Source organism: Lissotriton helveticus, chromosome 1_2 (genome assembly GCF_964261635.1).
Source record: "Lissotriton helveticus chromosome 1_2, aLisHel1.1, whole genome shotgun sequence".
NCBI lineage: Eukaryota > Metazoa > Chordata > Amphibia > Caudata > Salamandridae > Lissotriton > Lissotriton helveticus.
The window spans coordinates 320,019,554-320,041,392 of NC_136058.1; the positions used below are offsets into that span (position 1 = coordinate 320,019,554).

Below are 21,839 nucleotides of genomic sequence, written 5' to 3' on the forward strand. Positions count from 1 at the left end.
GGTAGTTCAGCAGCTTTACGAGGATCGGTCTCGGTGGTGCACCAACCGGCGGTTTCTTGCCCAATGCCCTGTGCGCCCTTTCCACAGTAAACACAGACGAGAGGCGAGGGTCGAATAGTTCATGCAACAGGTCAGTGACAAAGACCCAAACTCCATGCAGAGCCTATGAAGTGTTCTACAGAAGTACCTGGAACTCTAAGATTCCTATCATACAGGAGACACACAAAAAGAAGAAATGAGTGTTGAGATTCAGTTCAGAATAGGGACCCAATTCAGAAAAAGAATAAGAACCCTTGAAAAGTACCCATCAGCCCACTCAGTAGTGGAACTTCGTCATCTGGGATTTTTTGGTTTCAAAAATGGTGTCCAATAAGCCCTTCCTCAGATAGACCTTGAGGCTAGCTTAGGACCCAATGGTTGAACCCTCAACCAGAGAAGATGACATAGTTTAAAGGCTGAAAGGGCTTAGTTGTAGTGCTCGGAAAAAGTGAGAAAAGAAAAAAAGGTAATCTAAGTGATTAAAAATACCTAACTTGATGTCAAATAAGGAAACTTTATTGGGTGTGCCCATCAAGATGGTATAGTTAAAAGCAGAGTGAAATAGCAGAGAAAATTTTTGCTATTGATGTTAACATCTATAGTAAATAGCAAAAATTTTCTCTGCTATTTCACTCTGCTTTTAACTATACCATCTTGATGGGCACACCCAATAAAGTTTCCTTATTTGACATCAAGTTAGGTATTTTTAATCACTTAGATTACCTTTTTTTCTTTTCTCACTTTTTCCGAGCACTACAACTAAGCCCTTTCAGCCTTTAAACTATGTCATCTTCTCTGGTTGAGGGTTCAACCATTGGGTCCTAAGCTAGCCTCAAGGTCTATCTGAGGAAGGGCTTATTGGACACCATTTTTGAAACCAAAAAATCCCAGATGACGAAGTTCCACTACTGAGTGGGCTGATGGGTACTTTTCAAGGGTTCTTATTCTTTTTCTGAATTGGGTCCCTATTCTGAACTGAATCTCAACACTCATTTCTTCTTTTTGTGTGTCTCCTGTATGATAGGAATCTTAGAGTTCCAGGTACTTCTGTAGAACACTTCATAGGCTCTGCATGGAGTTTGGATCAACGAGAGACCTGCGGTATCTTCCTTGTGTTTAAATGTATAGTTGGGGGACAAGATACCTCTAGGTCTATAAACTAATTCCCCTTAGGCCCTTCTCCACCCTGTGTTTTTTTTCAGTGACAAAGACCTCCATTTTCCCGATCGCCGTAGTTTCCGGGATTCCCGTGATCCGCACGTTGCATCTCCGAGAACGCGCTTCGAGATCGTCGGCTTTGGCACGCAAATCTTCAAGTTGTTTCTCCATATTAGTGAGTCGCGCTTTTGCGTCTTGTTGGAATTCGCAGCACTCAGTATGGGGGTTTTCCAGGCAATAAAGTCTTGTCTCATGTGTGCTGACCTGCGCCCTTACCGAATCCAGCTGGGCGGCCATGGAGTCCAACTTCGTATCAATACTCCGCAGGCTAGATCTAACCTCCACCAACAGTGTCTTCACATCAATATCCAGTTTGTCGCCATTTGCCCCTGACTCAGCATCACCAGAGTCCTGACTTGGCTGCTTGGTTTGGCGCTTCTGCTCAAAGGTGAGGCGCGGCTGTCCCCTTGCCCATCTTACCCGTTCAGCCGATGCACCAGCGTAGTGTCCACAACAGCCTAGTCGCAGTGTCCTGGGGTTACTCACAGGGAATGTCAGGCGAGACTGAGTATCCGGTCCACAGGGCGCAACCTGGCAGCACGAGCACAGTGGTCAGGTGGATGTTGTCGCCCTGGACCCAGCCGTTATGAACGTTGAGTATTCGACCCCTTATGTAGCGCTGCAGCTCTTGCAGGAGACCCAGAAGCACAGTCAGTTATAAATCGTCTACAGTGGGCACAGCAGACGGCTCATGCAGGCTAAGCAAGTCCACAGGCCTCACAAACGGACCTCGGCGTCGGCACAAGGATTAGAGTGGCAGCGGGCGGCGCGGCCAGCGTAGCTTTCTCCACCAGGCCCCGCTCAAAGCCTTCCCAACATTGCCCGGCCGCCGATCGCACCTTCGCGCCGCCGGCCGCCATTTTGGGTCAATCAGCTCGGGCCAACAGAAATGTGTTGCGGCATATGGCAACGTACCCCCTGGCGCGCGTGGATCGTGTCACTGCCGTATGCGCAAAAAAGGCACCATGCCGCGGGGGCACTGCAGAGGGCTGGGCAAGTCTCAGGCCATCAGCGCAGCGATGTACCATGCAATGTGGGAGGGAGCACAGGTCTCGGGCAGACAGACCTTCCCGATTAACGATGGCGCCACTCTCCACTCAGTCAGCTCCGGCGTTTCAACTTACAGTTCAGGCAGCACGCACTTTGTGCATTATTGGCCACAGGCAGGAAGATCTCAGGTCCTGTACCGCACGTCCGGTCCGGGTCCGCCGCCCCTGTCAATCCGGTGTGCAGGCACCTGGGCAGGATATCGCTTCCCTCAGTGTCCGCCACCGCCTCGCCCCTGCATCCGTGACCGGTGCACAGCACCCGCAATCCTCACACGCTGCAGTGTGATGACGGGTATCTGCCGGTTCCTCTCACTATCCTCAGCCACGTCGTGCAGATATTTCAACTTGCCCTTGAGGTCTAGCAGGATAAATACAGGATTTATGTTGCAGTCGGCGGAGCTCGCTTATTCAGCGGCCATCTCGCTGCTCGGTCAGCCACGCCCAATCTTTAAAAAGTTTAAATTCATCCAGGTCATTACACCTGTGAGGCAATTCCGAAATCTCTCAGCTGTAAGCCCCACATTTTGTGTCACAGAGACCACCAGTTGAGTGTCGTCAGCGTACGACACCAACATTATCCCATGCTCGTTGATTACCCGAGCCAGCGGACTGACTTCTAGATTAAATAATGTTGGAGACAATGCCGAGCCCTGAGGGACTCCACATGGGAGATGGAAAATTCCAGATTGCAGAACATTCCAGTGGATTTGTTGTTCTCGTGAGGTTAGAAACTATGTTAGTAGGGTCAGAGCCACTTCTTCTATACCTGCTTCTCTTAATCGACGCAGCAATACTGCATGATTTACAGTATCAAAAACTGCCGTCAGATCTAACAGGATGAGTGCGGCTCTGCCTCCCCCATCCATCACTTTACGGATCTCCTCTGTGGCCATGATTAGAGCTGACTCAGTGGAGTGCCGCGAGCGAAAACCATGCTGTGTGGAGTCAAGAATGTTACTAGTATCAAGGTATTCTATCGGTTCTAGATTCATGGCTTTCTCCAAGATTTTTGATAGTAATGTAAGACAGTAGATTGGGCGATAATGTTTTAGCTCTGAGGGGGTCTATGGAAGCCTTTTTTATGATAGGCCTAATGCATGCCTTTTTCCACAAGGAGGGAAACTCCCCAGAAGTAATGATCGAATTTAATAAAGGAGTCAAGATGGAACTTACTTCTTCCGATACCAGATGTATTATATAAGGGGGACATGGGTCCAAACTTGAACCTGATTTAGTATTTAACAGGTTGGCCACTGTAGCCTTCTCCAGTGTGGAAAAATGACAACCTTGGCAGAGATGCCAGGAGATCCACGGAATCTACACTGTTCGTTTTTGAAACACAAGCAGCAGTGGATAGCCCATCATATATCACTTGGACTTTCTTCTGAAAGAACACGGCCATCTGTTCCACAAAATTTTGGTCCGGCAAAAATGCTCTGTCACCCGACATTTTGATAACGCTGTCACTGTTTTAAACAGCTCCGTAGAGCAGTTTTTTTGCCTCCAGGATTTTTTCCGTGAAGTAGACTGATTGGCAGATTTTATGGCTGCCTTATAATTTTCTAAGGCGCAATTATAGTCTTTTTTTATGATCAGCATTATAATCTGATCTCCAAATACGCTCCCTGTGTCTACAAGTTATTTTAATTAGCCGTAGCTCAGTCGTGTACCAGGGTGAGCTAACACGTTTATTATGGAGTTGTTTGGTGGTTTCCGGGGCTAAGACATTTACTGCTGAGCTAAGCCAGCTGTCAAAGTTTTCGGCTGAGGTATTAGGGTCAAGAGTCACCACCGGGGGATTATTTGCCAGTGCGGTAGCCAAATCTCCCTTTTGGATGGATTTTCAAGGACGAAATTAAAATGTACCTGACCTTTCCCTACGACCCCTAATAATAGGGGAATGGTTGATACAGAAATGTATTGCCGAGATGATAAAGGTTGCCTGCTAACTATCTTAAGATGTTCGTTGTAGGTAAAAATGCCATCCAACGTATGGCCAGCCACATGTGTCGGTTCTGCTACAAGCTGACTCAAACCATAGCTTGCAAGAATGTCCAACAAGTGAGATGTATCCAGGTTATTATTAGCCTCCAGATGGAAGTTAAAATCCCAAAATACCGTAAATGTTGGAGTGTCCAAGCAAGATTCCAGAAACGTCTGGAGCAAGCTAGAGAAAGGCGGTCTGACCCCAGGTGGTCGGTAAATTAGTAGCCCCTGGAAAAGTTTGACGTTCTTATTTCTAATGTTAAAGGACAGTGCCTCGGCCTGTAGCGAGGACTGTGGCGAAATCCGAACTGAAAAACAAGATCGATAGATAATGGCTATCCCTCCTCCTTTTGTTTCAGCCCTATCCATATGTGAAACTGGGTAACCTAGAGGAACTGTCACGTTCCAATCTGGTTCCGATGACTCATTTGCCCAGGTTTCACAAGATCCGGGTTTGCTATTTGGATCAGGCATTCCACTTCGTATTTGTTTGCTTATGGATCTGGTATTTAGTAGAATACCTCTAATTGACTCGCCATGTTACTATGTTGGTCCAGGGAATGCGGTAAGGCTAGACCCGATACGATATCCTGACCTTGTAATCCCCTACTGGTACAAATATTGGTAATCATGTTCCTGGCAGACCTCTCTCTATTCCCTTTCCCTCTGTGCAGACAGCTTTTGGCTGGTTTGTCTAGAATTCCCAAACCACACGCGTTGCACCCTCTTAGATTATAACTGTCTCTGTCTATCAAAAGAGTTGGTTTGGGACACTCACCAGTGTTAAGAGCGACCAGCTTGTTACAGGGATATATTTTAACAAAAGATGCAGGTGTTCTGGCGCTGGTCGCTCTCCGGGCGCAGACGGGCTTGCCTTCGGCGCACCCGCTGCGCGCTGCCGAGCGTCCAACTTGTTTTTATTGAGGCCCCTGGTAGCAGAAACGAGGGGGGGAGGAGCCACGACCGACCTGCAGCCAGGAATGTGCAACATGCGGCAGGAACGGGCGTGGCAGGAGTGGAGCCGTGAGTGCGAGTGTGCCTCTTTCCAGTGTTAAGATGCTAATAGATACAATAAAATCCTATTCAAAATGCCCAATTTGCAAGTTATTTAGTAAATTTTAAATTAGCAGCCTAACAAATCTGCACTCTGCCTGCTCAAACCTCGCGGCCGAGTGTCCAGCTTGTTTTATTGAGGCCCCCCGTAGCGGAAACGAGAGGGGGGAGGAGCCACGACCGACCTGCAGCCAGGAATATGAAAAATGCTGCAGGACCGGGCGCGGAAAGAGAGGAGCCGTGAGTGCGAGTGTGCCTCTTTCCAGTGTTAAGATGCTAATAGATATTATAAAATCCTATTCAAAATGCCCAATTCACAAGTTATTTAGTCAATTTAAAATTAGCAGCCTAACAAATCTGCGCACTGCCTGCTCAAACCTCATGAGGTAGATTTAGCTACAACCCTCTACGATTCAGATTTTTTTTTTTGCCAACCCTCTAAATGCCTATGTCTGTTCGTAAAGTATGAATACGTGTGGTAAAAGTCTGTGCACAAAATGCTACCAATTTTACCAAATTATTCTCGGTACATAAGGCCCATAGTGCTTACTAAGTACTGGGGCCCAAGCTATTGCTGAGTAGCCCGCTGTGGTCACTGATGAATTATGAGGTTGCCAGAGACTAAGGCTGCATAGTCTTGATCCCAGTTCATGCCTCATTTATTCACCACCCTATACTTCCTGTCTCTTTATCTCAGGATTTCAGGTTATTTTTGGCTCCTTTATCTCTTTGTCACTGTTTTTCCATCTTCCTTTTTCTATCCTCATTTTCTGCCTTTCTTTTGTTCGGGGTGAAATTCCGATGATAACATTAGTTGCAGTCCCCAACAATGAGTGCTGGTGGGCCCCTGCTGTGACCACTGACTCACCTTACACACTGGACAGCGAGAGATAGAGCCTAATTAAGATTGAGAGAGAAGACAGTGACAGCAGAGCTTGATGGTGTGTGCAACAGACAGATGCTGACAGGACGGTGGAGTGACTCATAGAGGAGGCAGTTAAATGACACTGAGAGACTCTAGACGACTGACAGAAAAAGAGAGTGGGAGAGTATCATTGATAGCAGTACTTGCATTGATGACGCAATCTCTGGCTAGACATCCCACTGAAGTGGCCTGACAATGAGTCATGGTAATAAAATGGTTTATAGAGGGGCATAATGGAGGTATGAACCATGCTGGAGTGACTTTGTGTGATAAGAGGAATTAACAAAAGTGCACAGAGGAGACAATTGGTGAGATGTAAAGAAAGCCGTTGTTGGTCATATGTGACCAGAGGTGGGTCTGCAACAGTTTAATAACCGGAAATGATGACAACTTATTTTATCAAAGGCTTGCTGTCACACTTAAGCCACCTGTAAGAACTATAGATAACAAGTATTCCTTTTACAGTGTTTAATGGTACTCCGCTTAGAAACCTTGAAAGAATGGAATATTGAGTTTATTAGACAAATCTGAAGTCATGACCTGCAAATTACTAGATTTCTGCGGTGTGTTTTGAATTCTCTTAGACTTTTTGCCAATAACAAAAGAAAAGGTGGGGAGCAAACGGTACAGGGGATATGGTAATAAGGATGGTAGTGCATCTGGACAGATGAAAGATTGCTTTAAAATATTTATATTGTTGCCGTTAAACAGCAATACAAAATAATTTCGCCAACAGTGACACACAAACAATGGTCAGTAAGTTAAGTTTGCATAAACCTACCAATATCTAATGCCGCTTAAAAAAAAAAAAGGTTCGGTTTACACCTTTTCAGTGTTTCTTTCACTGATAAATTTATCGTGTCTAGTTCCTACCCAATCAACAGCAACTCGGTGTGTCTGCCGTGCCCAGGGCCGGACTGGGAACTGAAAGCAGCCCTGGCAAATTTTGGCAGACCAGCCCCCGTCAGGCACGTATCGAGCGAGCACAGTGACCGAGCCCGACCGCCACTAGGGAGGTTTTGGGGGGTTCTCCCCCCGCCAAACCCGCCCCCCAAGAAAAATTTGGAAAACGACAGACGAAAATGGTGAATTTTACAGCACATTTTTCATTAAGTTTATTTATTTTTATTTGCTTTGGTACTCAACTGAGGACCACAAATATTTTAAGCATAAAATTCAATGTTTACACCATTTAAAATGTCTCATGTTAGTACAAAGTTAAAAAAGGATTTTAAAAATGTGTAAAATTTATGACAGACAAATTCATTTGGGGGAAATTTGCATAAAACGATCAGTTCCTTTGCTACGTTAATTTTACATTTGACGTATATAGCTTGCAAAAACTTTTTCCTTGCCATTACCACTTTTGGATTTGGGCATACAAACATTAAATGCTCTAGATCCTGCTCTCCGCCATTACACAAGTTACATATCGAGCTTTCCTTTAAGTGCCATTTAGATGTTACGGTTTTGACTGGTAATATGCCAAACCGGAGCAGAACGATCGCTCTTCTAACGCCATGATTAAGATTAAAAGCGATATATTGCTGAGGTTTCTGGAATGTTATTAATTCAATAAAATTCTTATACACATTTAGTTTAGAGCAATGCGAGGAGTCTAGTTCAAAGCTAAATCTTGAAGTGTAATGTTTTAAAAAGAGCTTCAACTGGGCTGGTGTCCAGGCTTGCAGCAAATCGGTGTTAATCTCTGCTAGCTTAAAAGCTATTGACATGTTCTTGGAAAATACATGTTTAGACGAGTCTCGGTCAAAGGTCTCAGTTTTGAGCAGGGATCTAAGAGTTCCTTCCTCCGCATGTAGGAGATTGTACGCCCACCTGATAATATTAGCGATTCCTTGAGAATAAGAGCTGGCTAGTGAAAACTCGAGGCGAAGAGCTTGAACTGGGACAGCCTGAGACACCTTCATTAATCTCAGTAGTATTTTCCCTTCTTTTAGGTCTAGGAAGCTCCATTGATTTATAGGAATATATTCCAGGGCATATGATAGAACTGGTGGTATCTTGACACTGTACACCTTAAGCAGGGAAGAGAAGTGCCTGTGTCCCGAGGCTGCGTATAATCTTAAAAGAGCTCCCGCAGGTACATCAGATTTCCTGATCAGGTTCACAATCTGTGGCCGATTTTGTAGAGTATTGGAGAAAATTCTGCCTAAATAGGTATATTCCTTCACCTCTTCCGCCTTTTCTCCCCCAAGGGTCCAGCAATATTTCGGGCTCTTTTTCCTCCCCGAAAACGAGACTATTTTTGTTTTAGTGATGTTAGGAATTAAGTACTTTTCCTTCGTATATTTATGCAGTGCCTGAAGATTGTTTTGTAGACCGAATGGGGTTAGGTCTAGTATGATAATATCATCTGCATATAACAGTGTATGTATATTATGGGAGGCTATCTTTGGTGGATAATTATGTACTTGCTGGAAGTATTGAGGCATGTCACTAAGATAGAGTGAAAATAATAGGGGGGCGAGGAGACACATTTTTCATTGCATATTCAATTGTATCAACTTTCAAAGCGCAGTAAATAGTAGATCATGACCTTAAAGAGCACCAGGTTACCCACCCAGTCATATATACCCATAGGAATTCATTCAGAGAGCACAAAAATAGACACAAGTAGTGTATCATAGAGAACAAAGTAAAAATGAGACCAGCCCCCCATATGGTGTGTAGCGAGCAAGCACAGTGAGCAACCACTACTAGGGAGAGGTGTGGCGCCGCGGCCAGGGCGACTGACGCTGGAATCTGGGGACCACGGTTCGATCCCCGGCTCCGGCGGCAGGTTAGCCCAGCACCATGTGACTCTGGGCAATAGCTCGCTTAATCTTCCCGACGGCCCCCAGCGCCTAGAGACCCTTACGGGTGATTGTGCGCTTTACAAATGTGGACTTTACTTTTTCAGAGACTTAGAGTAAGGAAACTTGTTGCTGTATGGGATGCAGACCTCTGCTTCCAAAGTGGAGATTTAGTCAAATGTACCCTGTTAAATGAATCTCATGAAAAAAATTTGCCTTGCATCACTCCATAAAATCACCAAGTGGTATTGGGCACTAGTCAACTCGTGAGTGGGTGCACTATCCTGGCCTACTAGTAAACCAAGTAATTTACTAGGGACGTTGCAAGTGCAAGTGGCAGCACCAGTGACCAGTGGAAAACAAAACACTTGTGTAAAAAACAAAACACACTAGAAAGCCCTGTTGTCTGCTTAAAATATATTTTTCAGTACAAGCTCCAAGTTGGGTCTAGTGCTGAAAAATATATTTTAAGCTGACTTGCTGACCCCAATCTTTGTCCCTGTTACAGCTCCCAAGAGTCGAGCAGCACAGCACAGAACCACCAAAGGGAGCACACAAGTCACGACATGTATCCTGCCTGCTGGCTGGGAACATTTCAGCTGTCCTGGCCCTGCTCGGAGTCCGAGTATCGACTCGGACACACACACGAACAACAGACAACACCTGACGGCTGACCCTGACGAAAAGAAAACCCATAATTTTTACAGAAGCTGACCTGAGCAGCTGAGCCCATCAGGGTTTGAGCCTGAGGTCAGTGTTGCACTGCTGGGGGCGACGGGCGGCCCGTGGTGAGCCGTGGAAGGAGGAAGGAAGGAACCCAAGCAGGCAGGCCTGCTCACAAATAAATCCACACTCGGGGGCCAGAAATGGGGCGATGCTGATGCGGCAGGCTGTGCAGAAAAAGCCACCTCCTTTTAGCGCTATGTTGTTCACAGCACATAAACAGCATTCCTGATGAAATGTCATGTTACAAAGGCAATGGCAAACAATAAAAATGCGCAGACATGCTCTGAAATTATCTCTCCAATAAGCTGCCTCCCCCCCCCCCCCCCCATAAATTACAATGGATTATGGAGCTAATACAAACATAAATGCACGCTTCCTGTCCCACTGTGGTGGCCCTCTGGTATTCAGCTGAATGACAAATAATTATGCAGCGGTATGAAATTAAGACGCAGAACTCCTAAACACAGATCATACTCTGTTTAGTGCAAACATCACCCGAGAAACGCCTATCATTCTAAACGAGAACATTGCTTACTTTTCAAGAGAGTATATTAATAATTAAAGGTATCATTTAAGATGGCAGAATTCACAGAAATAATGCACACGTTACATTTTTGAGAATTTCTTACATCCATCTGTACTGTTTCTTTAGCTGTCATGGCCCAGTCTGTCAAGACCCATTCATTTGCAAATGAGAATGGCTTGATGTGTTGTTTTCTCTTTATTTTCTGGGAGATCAAATGACTTGCCTCGTGGGTTTATGTAATATGTGATAAGGAATTGATCAGATGATAATGACAGCATAATACAGCTATCTGAATTCAACACACAATTATTACCAATAATATTAGTTTCCAACGCGCTTGGATTGCATTTCAGTTAAACCCAGCTTCCATAGCCAAGGATTTGTGGACACCACAGATGTTGCTTTAACTTACAAATTCAGGTTGTAAAGTGTCTGTTATCAGTGAAAGCCTTTGGTATGTTACATTTGTTTACTTTTCCCTCGACTTGCAATCCTCTTTAGTAATTGACTTACTAAAGAGGCCTTGCTAGTATACCTGTCTCCGTCAACTTTCGTAATTTTTAAAACAGTTTCTCAGTTTACAATTGACTAACAGGCTGGATCGAAGGAAATTGATGCAAAAAAACTGCGTGAAATGCAGCATACACCTGTTCCCGTGGTCTCCGGTGCCTGGAACAGATCCAGCTGGAGCTCCGAGTTCTCCACTATGGTCGGTCAGAATCCCTGCCACTCACGGCATGTTCTCGTGGGGCAGGAAGAGAGCTAATATTCTGATACATATATGAACCTATTTCTCTGGTAAATAAAATGTTCACTTTATCAAAATGAACGTTATAGGACTTTCGATAACAATGCACACAGTTGCCCATATGTCGTGTTCACCGAGCTCAGGTTTGTCTGTACCAGAGCAAATGAAAAATCCAGATCAGGGAGTACCAGGTTGATCAAAGGTTGTGCCTTGGAGTCAGAAACTGAGATCCAAGCCTGGCATGTGACTCTCACGAGAGCAGGCAAGAGACTGCTCTGCCCCTCCCGCGGTTGCTTACATGTACTTCGGTCCTACCCGTTGACCCCGCGCTCCTACTGCACCTTCTGCTGTGCATTTGCAAACCACATTTACCTGGCGGCGGGCGGCACTGGCAAACAGTTGCAGCAGCCAGGGACGGACACTGGGACAGGCAGGGCCTGGGGGGCTAGAAATAATTTAATTATGGGGTGGCGACAGAGGGCCTCTCGTCTTCACTGTCTGACTCTGCTGCTGGGTTCTGGAATAAGGGGTTCACCTGCACTTTTTATTGCTAACCCCTAATGCGCATGTGTCACCACCAACAGCCGCACCCGGCCCCCCCCCCCCTATGGTGGGTGAACTGCGACTAAGAGCAGGCCTCACAGACGTGGTGGTGGAGACATCTGCGCGCGTGACCCAACCCACCTCCTAAAATGGCACAGCTGCTCTGCCTCCAATGCAATATTTATCCAGCACTGACCAGCAGAGATTAATACATTTCATAAATTGTGCTTTTCTCCACACGGAGCAAGGGTGACGCAGTCACGCAGCAGAGTACAGAACAGACAGACAGTAGTGATTAAGTGACTACTGTACAGTGTACAAAAAAACAGCCCCCATCCCATCCAGCAACAAAACCGGCCTGCCACCCCTGGCAGCCTACCGGGGAATTGCCTGGTGCTGATAAAAGATGGCGTTGAGCAACAGCATGGGGAAAGTATGATTACCTTGCACAGACTATTCATGCAAAGTGGGGGGCAAGGGAAGGGTACTGGAACTCGAAGAAATGTGAAAGCTATCAAACTGCTGCTATTTGTACAACTAGACAGGATGTAGATGACGAGAGCCAAGTTAACTGTAATAGGATGACAAGGTAAAAAGTGGGTGACAGAAAGGAGTGACCGATTACACAAGAAATGAGTGTTCACACTGGGCTGATGGGAGGAGACCTCTACAAGCCAGGAGAGGGATGTGAATTGATCAACTAAGAATGAGGGGCAAAGTTGAGATAGTTGTCCGGCTGACTTGGGGCAAATGATGTGTGACCGCCAATGGATATTAGGAGCGGAGAGGGACTAGGCGGTGAAGTGGTATAGGTGGCAGATGAGTAGGGAGCAGAAAATAGGAGGCATAACAGGAAAGATTTGAGATGCATGACAGAGTGGTTGAAATTAGTACATAAAAGGAGGGATCAAACACAGGACCTGCAACACAGTAGATGGTACTAGTAGTGCGTAGCTCACAGGAATAGGTGGGGTTGATTTACTGAAGAGCGGTGAGCCTTTGGTGTCTAGAGGGGATGGTGCCATAAACCAGAGGGGGGAAAATAGAGGAAGAGAAGGACCGAGATAGGAGTGGGATCTGTATTAGGAAGCTTGGATTTTAGCAGGGGGTCTATGATGAGGGTTAGTAGCAGAAAAGGTTGGGAGACAGTAAGTGACAGGAGGATGATCGGTATATGTGATGGGAAGATGTACGTAATAGGTGAAGATATTGTGATGGCTTTTGGTGGGTTGAGGCGTTTAGCAGGAATAGAGGCTGGGCCTTGTCTACTTATGAGAACTCTGGCATGCCATCATACCTTGATCCGTAATCTGTAGACATACAAATTAGATAATGATTTCTGTATGCTACACTCTTGTTCCTGTTCGACATGAACAAGCTTCCCTCTGTGGCATTTCTATGCTCGTTCATTAGCAGCTAGATTATGCAGCTCTTGAGCTTTGGATCTACTAGAAGCAGTGACTGATTATACCCCGGTCATGGCTGGGCACACTGATTTGCTACTAGGGCAGTTTCCACTTTCTAGCAGCCTGTATGACTGGGCTGCACTTGGCCACTTGGTGCTATTAAAAAATTCTCTCAAAAGCCAATTTCCTTTGATCTCCATCGGAAGCACTTCCCTGCTGCGAACCAAGACCCATGTTTCTTTATTACTCGCTCAGCAGCCCAGTGTCCGTGAAGAATACTATCAGCTTATTAAGTCAGCGTTCAAGAACACACCAGTAGTAAAACAAGCCAGTATTCACCAGCTCGTTCTGTGCCCCGTCTCCATTGATGGCAAGTAATACAAACTCATTTTGGGGGTATTTAATAGCATGCAAATGCATCCACTCTGGTGACTACCATTTTTCTAGTCAGAGAAAGCTCCATCACCGCCTTTGACCCCTGCTACTTGTAATTAATGTATCCAGTCAGAACCCACCAATTAGGAAAATATGCACACAAATGAAACATGAACAGTGCGTCCTTCAGAGGAGATGCAATTATCAAAACATTGAGATTGCGTGGTTTACTGCTGGTTACTTGTCCCCAGAGGGTGTGCTCTGCTTAAGAGTCTAAAGATGGCAGTTAAAGGCGCAATAATGGAAAATGGATTACAGTCTCAAAATAGGTTGTTTAAAGGAACTCTTGGCAGTTGGAAAAATGGAACTGCCATGGCTTCAGACTCTTCTCCCATATGGCCTATGTCTAATTCCAGTGAGGACTGTATGGCATGTACCAAAATCAGACTAGCTGTCTTATGACTTTTCATAGTCTGGAGCATTCTTTTGGTGGATTATAGTTATGTGATTAATCTAGCTTGTGCTGTGTAGTATGCTTCTTCAACATCATTTCCCTAGTGGCATCTGAGTGCCACAACCCCAAAATCAAGACGGTCATTCGAGCAGTATGTGTTGTTCCACTGAGAGGATATGGTTTCAAAAGGCTATTCATCCTGCCACATCAAAGAATGTCTAGCCCTTTAGAGTCAGGGTCAGTAGTTTGAAAACCCCTATGTCTGACAAGTCTCTGTTTCAGTCTGCGCTCTAATAAACACTCCACCACCAAATGCATGACAATCTAGGTGATCGTATGCAAACCCTCTCCCACTAAGTAGTTGATTGAAGTACTTCACTGCAAACTGGCTGTTGAAAATTCAGGTCATATGGGAGGTAGAAGTAGTCTAGCAGGGTTATCAATTGAGTTTTTTCCATCCGTATGTAAAACTTTTTTTGTCCTTCAGAAGATCCATAATCGCTGATACCACCACTGCAGGTCTTCTACTGCATTTTCAAATTAACAATATGGATCATTTGGACAGTTATTATTATTTCTGAAGCCTTCAAATCAAGATGTGTATTTGTAACTCAACTGCAGTTAGCCTTGAACAGTCATATTTCTGCAAACGACTTAGTGCTATGAAAAGATTCCTAGCCGCACCTTCCACTTGCACTGTCTTAACCACACTTTGCAAACCTTGAAACACATTTATAGAAATAACTTAGAAACGCACACCCAGCCTTGGTACCTCCTGCAGGCTCCACCCCTGCTTCTTCACCAAAGGCTTACCTGCAGAAATATTCCTCACTTTGACAAGACCCAGACCATTCACAAATTCAAGCTACCTCTATAGTGGTTTCAATAGCATGGAGACCCTGCTTATTACAGTATTAAACTCTTTTGCTAACGCCCTTCTTGCAGACAAAATACGCACAGCGCTAACTCATTCGCTGACCACTTACCTAAACAAAGCCATGCCTAGATGGATTGTTTGAGGGATTTAATATTTTATAACAATATCTTCAGCCAGTAGTTTTGCTGTTGATGCCTACAGTAGATGTTCGCTCCAAGTGTTTATGCTTGTCTTCGCCACAACTGATTCTAGCAAACACCGCTGGGCTGGTACTTGCTCATATTGGTTCAAATTGATAAACGCTGATTTTCCTTGCTGTAGTCATACATTGGATGCTGTAGAGATTCAAATTGAAGGCCTATCCCCTGTATCTTCTAAAGTAGCACTGAAGAATACAAAATAGTGATGGACAGAATGTTTGAATTAATCTGAGCCACCAGTCATTACCCACTGCATCCCAGGCTGCCCGTCACCTCAGATTACACTTAGCCATATGCAAATCCAGTTACCAGTGGCTGAGATTAATTCCATCGATCTTCTCCTTGTTTGTTGCAGTTGATCATCAGGCAACACTGCTGGGAAGTACTGACTGCTGTGGACCATAAGCATAATCTTTTGTATTTAAACAAGTCTTAAAAGGGGCTTAGAACCCTCTCCTTTTTTACCTATACTTTCCATTGGCTAGCTCCCACATGGCTTCTTCATCACTTTACTTACCATTGGCTGGCTCCCATGTTGCTTCCTCCTCACTTTACTTACCATTGGCTGGCTCCCATGTTGCTTCCTCCTCACTTTACTTACCATTGGCTGGCTCCCATGTTGCTTCCTCCTCACTTTACTTACCATTGACTGGCTCCCATGTTGCTTCCTCCTCACTTTACTTACCATTGACTGGCTCCCTCGAAGGCACCTGCATCACTTGTTTAGTTTGCTGATGAACGTCGCATCCGTGGTCCTGGGTAGAAGCCTGGGCCAAGTACCTCGTCCCGTGGCCAGTGTCCGCACGCTTGCAAAGTTACTTATTTTATTTTGAAGTGTAGCACTCCATCAGAGTGCACTGTTTGCAGACTGTCTCTACGCCTGCATTTGTACAGGCATGTGTGACACCCAACTACATGCATTTATGTTGAGGTGTACAGCAAGAAAAAAATGTGTCTTGACTTTCATCTGCACTTGGCTTGCATGTTTCTTCCTTTAGGGAATGTAGGAACATCTGAAGGCCATTTTGTCCCCATCTTGAGTCTGCGTGTGCAGTGCTCCCATTTGCCCATCCAAGCCCCACTGATGAAAGGACACCCTGGAGCATGTCATTTCGGTCCTTTTATTTACTCATAGATGCTGCGTTCTGTAGAGATGGAGTTGTCAAACAGATTGCCCTTCTGTTGACTGATTGGCAAATGGCCTTAGATCTACATTTACCCATCGTATATTCCCGCAGAATCTTTTGGTTGCTGCGTGTTTGTCATCACAGCTGAAAATAGGTTCTGGTCTTAAACGGGCGTTTTTAATTCATGAATAGGGTATCTTAAAAAACATTTAAACCAAGATGGGTTTTGTGCACCACTACAGCAGATCACGTTTCACAAAACTGGAAATGTACAAAATGCATATGACTGGTACTTGAGGCACCACTTGTTTTCCATCTTGTGGAAGATTACCGCAGTTCTTTGTAATAGCACATAGAACGAGCACTGGCAGTGTGAATAGGTTTTGCCTATGCTAAGTCTATTAGCTTTATCAAATTTCTTTGCACATTGCACAGCAGCTACTGTGTACCATGGCTTAAAGTAAATAAAAAACGCTGGCCACGCCATAGCTTATTTTTTTTTAACTAAGCCATGTTGCACAGCAGGTCAACTGCTGTCGACCATGTAAAAAACTATTGACAAAGACAATAGATGTTCTATAGTCAAAACCTGTTGCCTTTGCCAATGCTTGTTCTGTTAGAAGCCTTTCTTTCTTTGAATCACTCAAGGGCCGTTCTAGCGTGCAACTGCTCTATTACTGGAAAGTAGCTGGAGAAGGTGGCAAGTTTCAGAAGGAAATATTTTCATTGAAATGTAGGCTTCACAAAATGGTGCCATTCTATTTGAAGTTTTTTCCTTTAAATGATTGACATATCGGACTTTGATTCAGATGTCCATTATGCACATAAATCTCCTCTTTGATTAATATGTCGAACTCTGTTTTTATTCCTTCTGCAGGTGATTGAAAGCTAATAGGCTAGTGCTGCCTGTGAAGAAATATTTATGGCAGACTGAATTAACCGAAGGTACATTTGTAGGTTTGTAATTGTTTTTTTGTGTGTAAGAGTTCAGTAAAAATGCTGGAGGATCGGGAGAGTTGTTTATTATGGGATAAAATGTGTGCCGTGCGGGTTGGTGGGAAGCAAGTATGTTGTGGGTTGTTTTCTGCATGCGTATATGTAAAATGAAACAATTTGTAAACAAATACAGTCTCCGACTTCACTGGTACATCGACCTGTTTTACCCATTCTGTACCTATTTATGAACTGCAATAAGTAAAACGTTGCTTCTCAAAGATCAACCAGAAAGCAACACCCTGCCGTATGCAAGGCTTACTGGTAGTGTTTCTGGGGCAGTGAGGAAAACGATATAAACATAAACCCGCAACCCATTTAAGGTATTTTTGTAGTTCCCTTAGACAACACAGCACAATGCCCCGCAGAGTCAAGCTCGCCGAGGACTATGTAAGAGAACACAAAGATTTGGCAGTGGAAGAGGTGAATGGAAGAAAATTGTTAATCTGCAAGCTTTGCAGAGTGCGTATCCCAATAATAACTGGGAAGACTGCAAGCCGTATTACAGATCATCTGGCATCAAAGACCCACTGGAAGTTGTCTCCAGGAACGCACCGGAGGTAAGCATATTTGTTTTTCTTCTCTTCTAGTGAATGTTTTTGCAGGAGGTGTCTACAGGACGTGGTTTGAATAAGGGTTCAGGGTGAGACAGCAGTTGATGATTATGGGCTTAAATACTTGGCAAACCAAGATTGTCACAGCTGTTGCTCATACATATGTCTGATGAACCTCTTCTACCACCAGTATGTGAACTAAAGGACCCTAAATGTATGTGTCTTCTTGTGGGTACTTCCAATTGCAAGTAAAATAATGCTGAGGAGCAGTCCATGCGATCTTATGAGAGTTGATGGTAGTTTATGGGGCTTGGTGAGTCAAAAATGAGGGAAAGAAAGCGAGCACAAAATTCAGTCAAATCTTAGGAAAACTAATTTACTATTTTTGTTTTCCCAGCCGGACCCAGAATAGCCCTCGCAGAATCAAGAATGCCGAAGATTATGTGAGAGTAAATCCAGATTTGTCAGTGGAAGAGGCAACTGGAAGAAAACTGTTAATGTGCAAGTATTGCCGAGTGTCTGTTCCAATTATATCTGGAAAGACTGCAAGCAGAATCAAAGATCATCTTTCATCAAAGAACCACTTGAAATTGAAAATCATGTACAGTTCTGATGATGATCCTGGCCAGGTACCTGTGGCAGAGATGACCTGTTTTAAAAGAGAACACGAAGAAAAAGACTTAGCACATGAATTTACTCGTGCTTTAGTGCAGTCGGGAACCAGTTTGAATCAGGCCGATGGTCCTATCGGAGATCTCTTCCGCAAATTTGCTCAGGCAGGAGAAACAATACCTACATGTTCTGAAATGTACTGCAAATACCTACCAGAGGTTTTTCAAACAGATCTTGAACACATTGCTGCATTAATCTCTGATGGCGTAAAAATTTCTGTCACAGTTGATGAGACTGCAGAGATGCACGGGGATCCAGCGGTGGCAGTCCTATTCACATTTTGTGATGCAGAAAATGGATGTGTTCGTCGTACTGTTATGGCTGACCTGGATGTTGTAGAGACTTGCAACGCATTATCAATTTCAGCATTGCTCCAGAAGGCGCTTGAGAGGTTTCACAAGAGCTGGAGTGATGTTGTGTGTATTGGCAGAGATTCTGCTACTTATATGAAAAAGTTATGTGACGATCTAGGAAATAGTATGCCTGATTTCAAGGCTATCCAAGTGCGAGATCCTTGCCGCTTACTGGATGGTGTGTTGAAAGCAGCTTTAACTTCTTCAGAACTAATGAGGAGCACAGTTGACTTTGTAGTACATGCTGGTACACTTTTTCGATATGATTTCAAGCTAAAACAAAAATACTTCTCGTTTTGCACTTTGTATGGCATGACTGGGAAAGTGATCCCAACTGTGTCCTCACGCTGGTCATTCTCACTGCTGGATGCAGTCCATGCAATACTATCCATGTGGCGACCATTTACAGAATTTGTCCTAAGTGATTCTGCTGGCAAGAAGTGTGACTTTCTTCGGGCTCACATAGATAATGATATTAAAAAAAATACAGTCTACTGCACTCTCCGGTTTTTACAAGAGAACATGCCTGCATTACATGACATAATAAAATCATTAGAGTGTGAAAACACATACATCTACCAAGTTTACAACGCGGTTGGTGTGGAAGTCAAACTTTTACTTGAGGAGAAGTTGGGGGACGCTTTCAATGACTTTGGTTATGTGACCTGTGCATTGCTAGAGTGTCTGCCACTTGGGCAACAAAGATCTGTTGAAGAAACGTTCCGGATATATTATTCAACATTGCATGATAAATGGCAGGTGATCATGTGTCGTAATCTCCCATCAGCAACCATGTCTTTCGAAGTGAACGAAGCCTCATTGTGGTACTCTGTGCAAGTTCTTGACCCCTGCCATAAGGGAGATATGCCTCCGAACTTTGAAAAATATAAGTTTATTTTTGATTGTTTTGATAGCAGAGAATGTATATGCCATCAGTTTAATGAATATGTTGCAGAGGGCGTACCTGAGTATGACCATCTACAGGTGCATGAATATTGGTTGGCAAAACGACAACAGTGGCCTGAGCTGGCTGCGTGTGTGTTAAGTATTATTGCCCTTCCAGTTTCCAGCGCCCATGTTGAGAGGTCCCTTTCAGAGATACACGCTTTCATGGGAAGGAATGATCTGGAAAGGATGAGTAGACTGTCACTAAAAAGGTATTGCATGGTTTATTACAATCATTTTGATTTGTAGGATTATAAATGCAGTACTTGTGACCAGATGAAACCTTTTCCTGGGGGCCTCATAAAAAGTAGCTCTTAATCTCCTTCAAAGACATGGGTTAAGACCTGGCTCCTTGCAAAGGATTGACTAAGGCAAGCTTCTTTATTTCGAAGTGTGACCTAGATCTATAGCAACACCTCTGTTTCAATGACACACTATTCAGCGCGGGAAGTGCATTAATATTCTATTAACGGCACATGTAATTTAATTTAACCCTGCGCACTATCTTTTGAGAGTTGATAAATTAAAGTTCACGAATGAGGTCACCGCTCCTGTGTTGTAATGTGTGCTAGGGAGTCGCAGGAGTAAGGGGATTAAATGGCAGAGGAAACAAGAGGTTCATGTTGGTGCACGAGGCAAGGTTACTGAAGATTGTGGGGCACCTTGGATAATTTAGATTTTCAACCAAATTGGTAAAAAACTGAGAGCATGGGTAAGACTTCTATATATTTCAGCTGCTGCTGCTAAGAAGGTGGAGTTCCTGTGGTCGTACTTGCTGCTGGGTAGGGTCTAAGATGATAGAGCGTGTCATGGCTGTGAATGTCTGAAATGGATCTAGGTACCATTAGCGAATGTAAGAACATAGATGGAATATAGCAGTGGTCAATCAAGCATGCTAAATTGGCGTTTGCTCTGTACTGTGACACACTGTGCATATTGTACTTTTGATCAATCAAATCTTCCAAATCCATTTCCTGACCTGGTTCCATGGATGTTATGGAAGGACCTTTCCTTTCAATACCCTGGGTTCCAGGAGACTTTGTAATTATGCTAATTCATAATCTGTGTACTACAATATGGGGTCCTACAGGATAGTGTAGTGCACCAGTCCACCTTAGAATTGTCTCTTATTGCTGAATCTATTTAAGTCATGGGGCTTTTACTACACCTGTAACCTGATTAACCTAAATGACAATACTGGAGAAAGTCATATTTAGTATGTCACAGCTGCTCAAGTTAGTAATGCCGATCAATTGGGCTTTTTGTTCTGGCAGACCTACATTGCATAGGTTGATAGTAGCACTTAATTGGGCTAATTCTGCTGTTTTCTTCTGTTGTGGGTCTGCTGGATGATTAATTATTTCTTTCCCAGATTCTGAGCTGCCAGGACATCCGTGATAATATGCATTTCCTGGTAGGTACACATAATCAGTATCTACACTGCTTTGTATTTGTTCCAATTTTGTATGTTTATTAACCCATGCTAAGGAGACCAAACAAGGATGCCCACTGCCTCCCTGCTGTTCTTGTCATGGACCCCGAGGTTTGCCTTACCTTTGATAAGCATCCAAGTAGGGCTATTTACGTCCCCTTTAGGAAGACTGTCATTATTCTCTCTCCACACAATATTGTATTTTTGTGCCTGACAGCTGGGTGTGAATTTGAATACACTGCTAGATGAAATGTCACCTTTTGAGGTGCATTAAGGTTAAACTGAGAAGCATCATATTTTCTTACCTGCCTTTGTGGTGAAGATTGAGATTAAACCAGTTTCTGATTGCACCAAGAATCTTTTGTATTCCCATCTGTTGTGCAGGAATGATGTGTCTGGACTCCTGGTAACTTTTGGGAGGAATTTGTATAATATGCAAATAAACTGTGGTTGGGGACTGGTTTCCTAATCTGTATATTTACGATGTAGCATATATTAAGATAGGCACATGCAATATACTTTATATGTTATGTCTACGCTCCTATACATACTTTCTTAAGGTCAAACCTGTGCTGAACTTTGTGATTTCCTGTTTCTGCCGTAAGATTTTTAGAATTTGCTATTGTAGTTAACTGGACTGTTCGGTTGCTTTCTTTGCGACTATTTAGTCGGCTCAGGAACCACTCCTTGTGAAGTCCATTTCAGAGGCTGTGAACCGTCGGCGAGAACTGTTCAAAGTAGTCCACTCTTTCCTTTCCACCAAGGCAACTAAAATCATCCTCACTCCTTCTATGAAACTTTGCGAGGGCCTCCAAGGCTTCATTC

At 44.1% G+C, this 21,839-nt stretch overlaps 1 protein-coding gene across 7 annotated transcripts in view; it reads left to right on the top strand.

Annotated features, from left to right (window-relative positions):
* LOC144802589 (uncharacterized) overlaps positions 1-21,371 on the top strand; it is a 40,877-nt gene extending 19,506 nt beyond the window's left edge. For 4 of the 7 annotated variants that reach the window (XM_078671818.1, XM_078671817.1, XM_078671820.1 and 1 more), the window contains 3 exons: positions 16,943-17,010; positions 17,394-17,618; positions 18,010-21,371. In XM_078671818.1, coding sequence (XP_078527944.1) covers positions 17,416-17,618; positions 18,010-19,831 — 2,025 coding nt within the window. In that variant the 5' untranslated portion in view covers positions 16,943-17,010; positions 17,394-17,415 and the 3' untranslated portion in view covers positions 19,832-21,371. Of the gene's footprint in view, positions 1-16,942; positions 17,023-17,393; positions 17,619-18,009 lie in introns of all 7 variants that reach the window. The other 3 variants (XM_078671822.1, XM_078671819.1, XM_078671823.1) reach the window with 1 other exon arrangement.
* Positions 21,372-21,839: the final 468 nt, after the last annotated feature.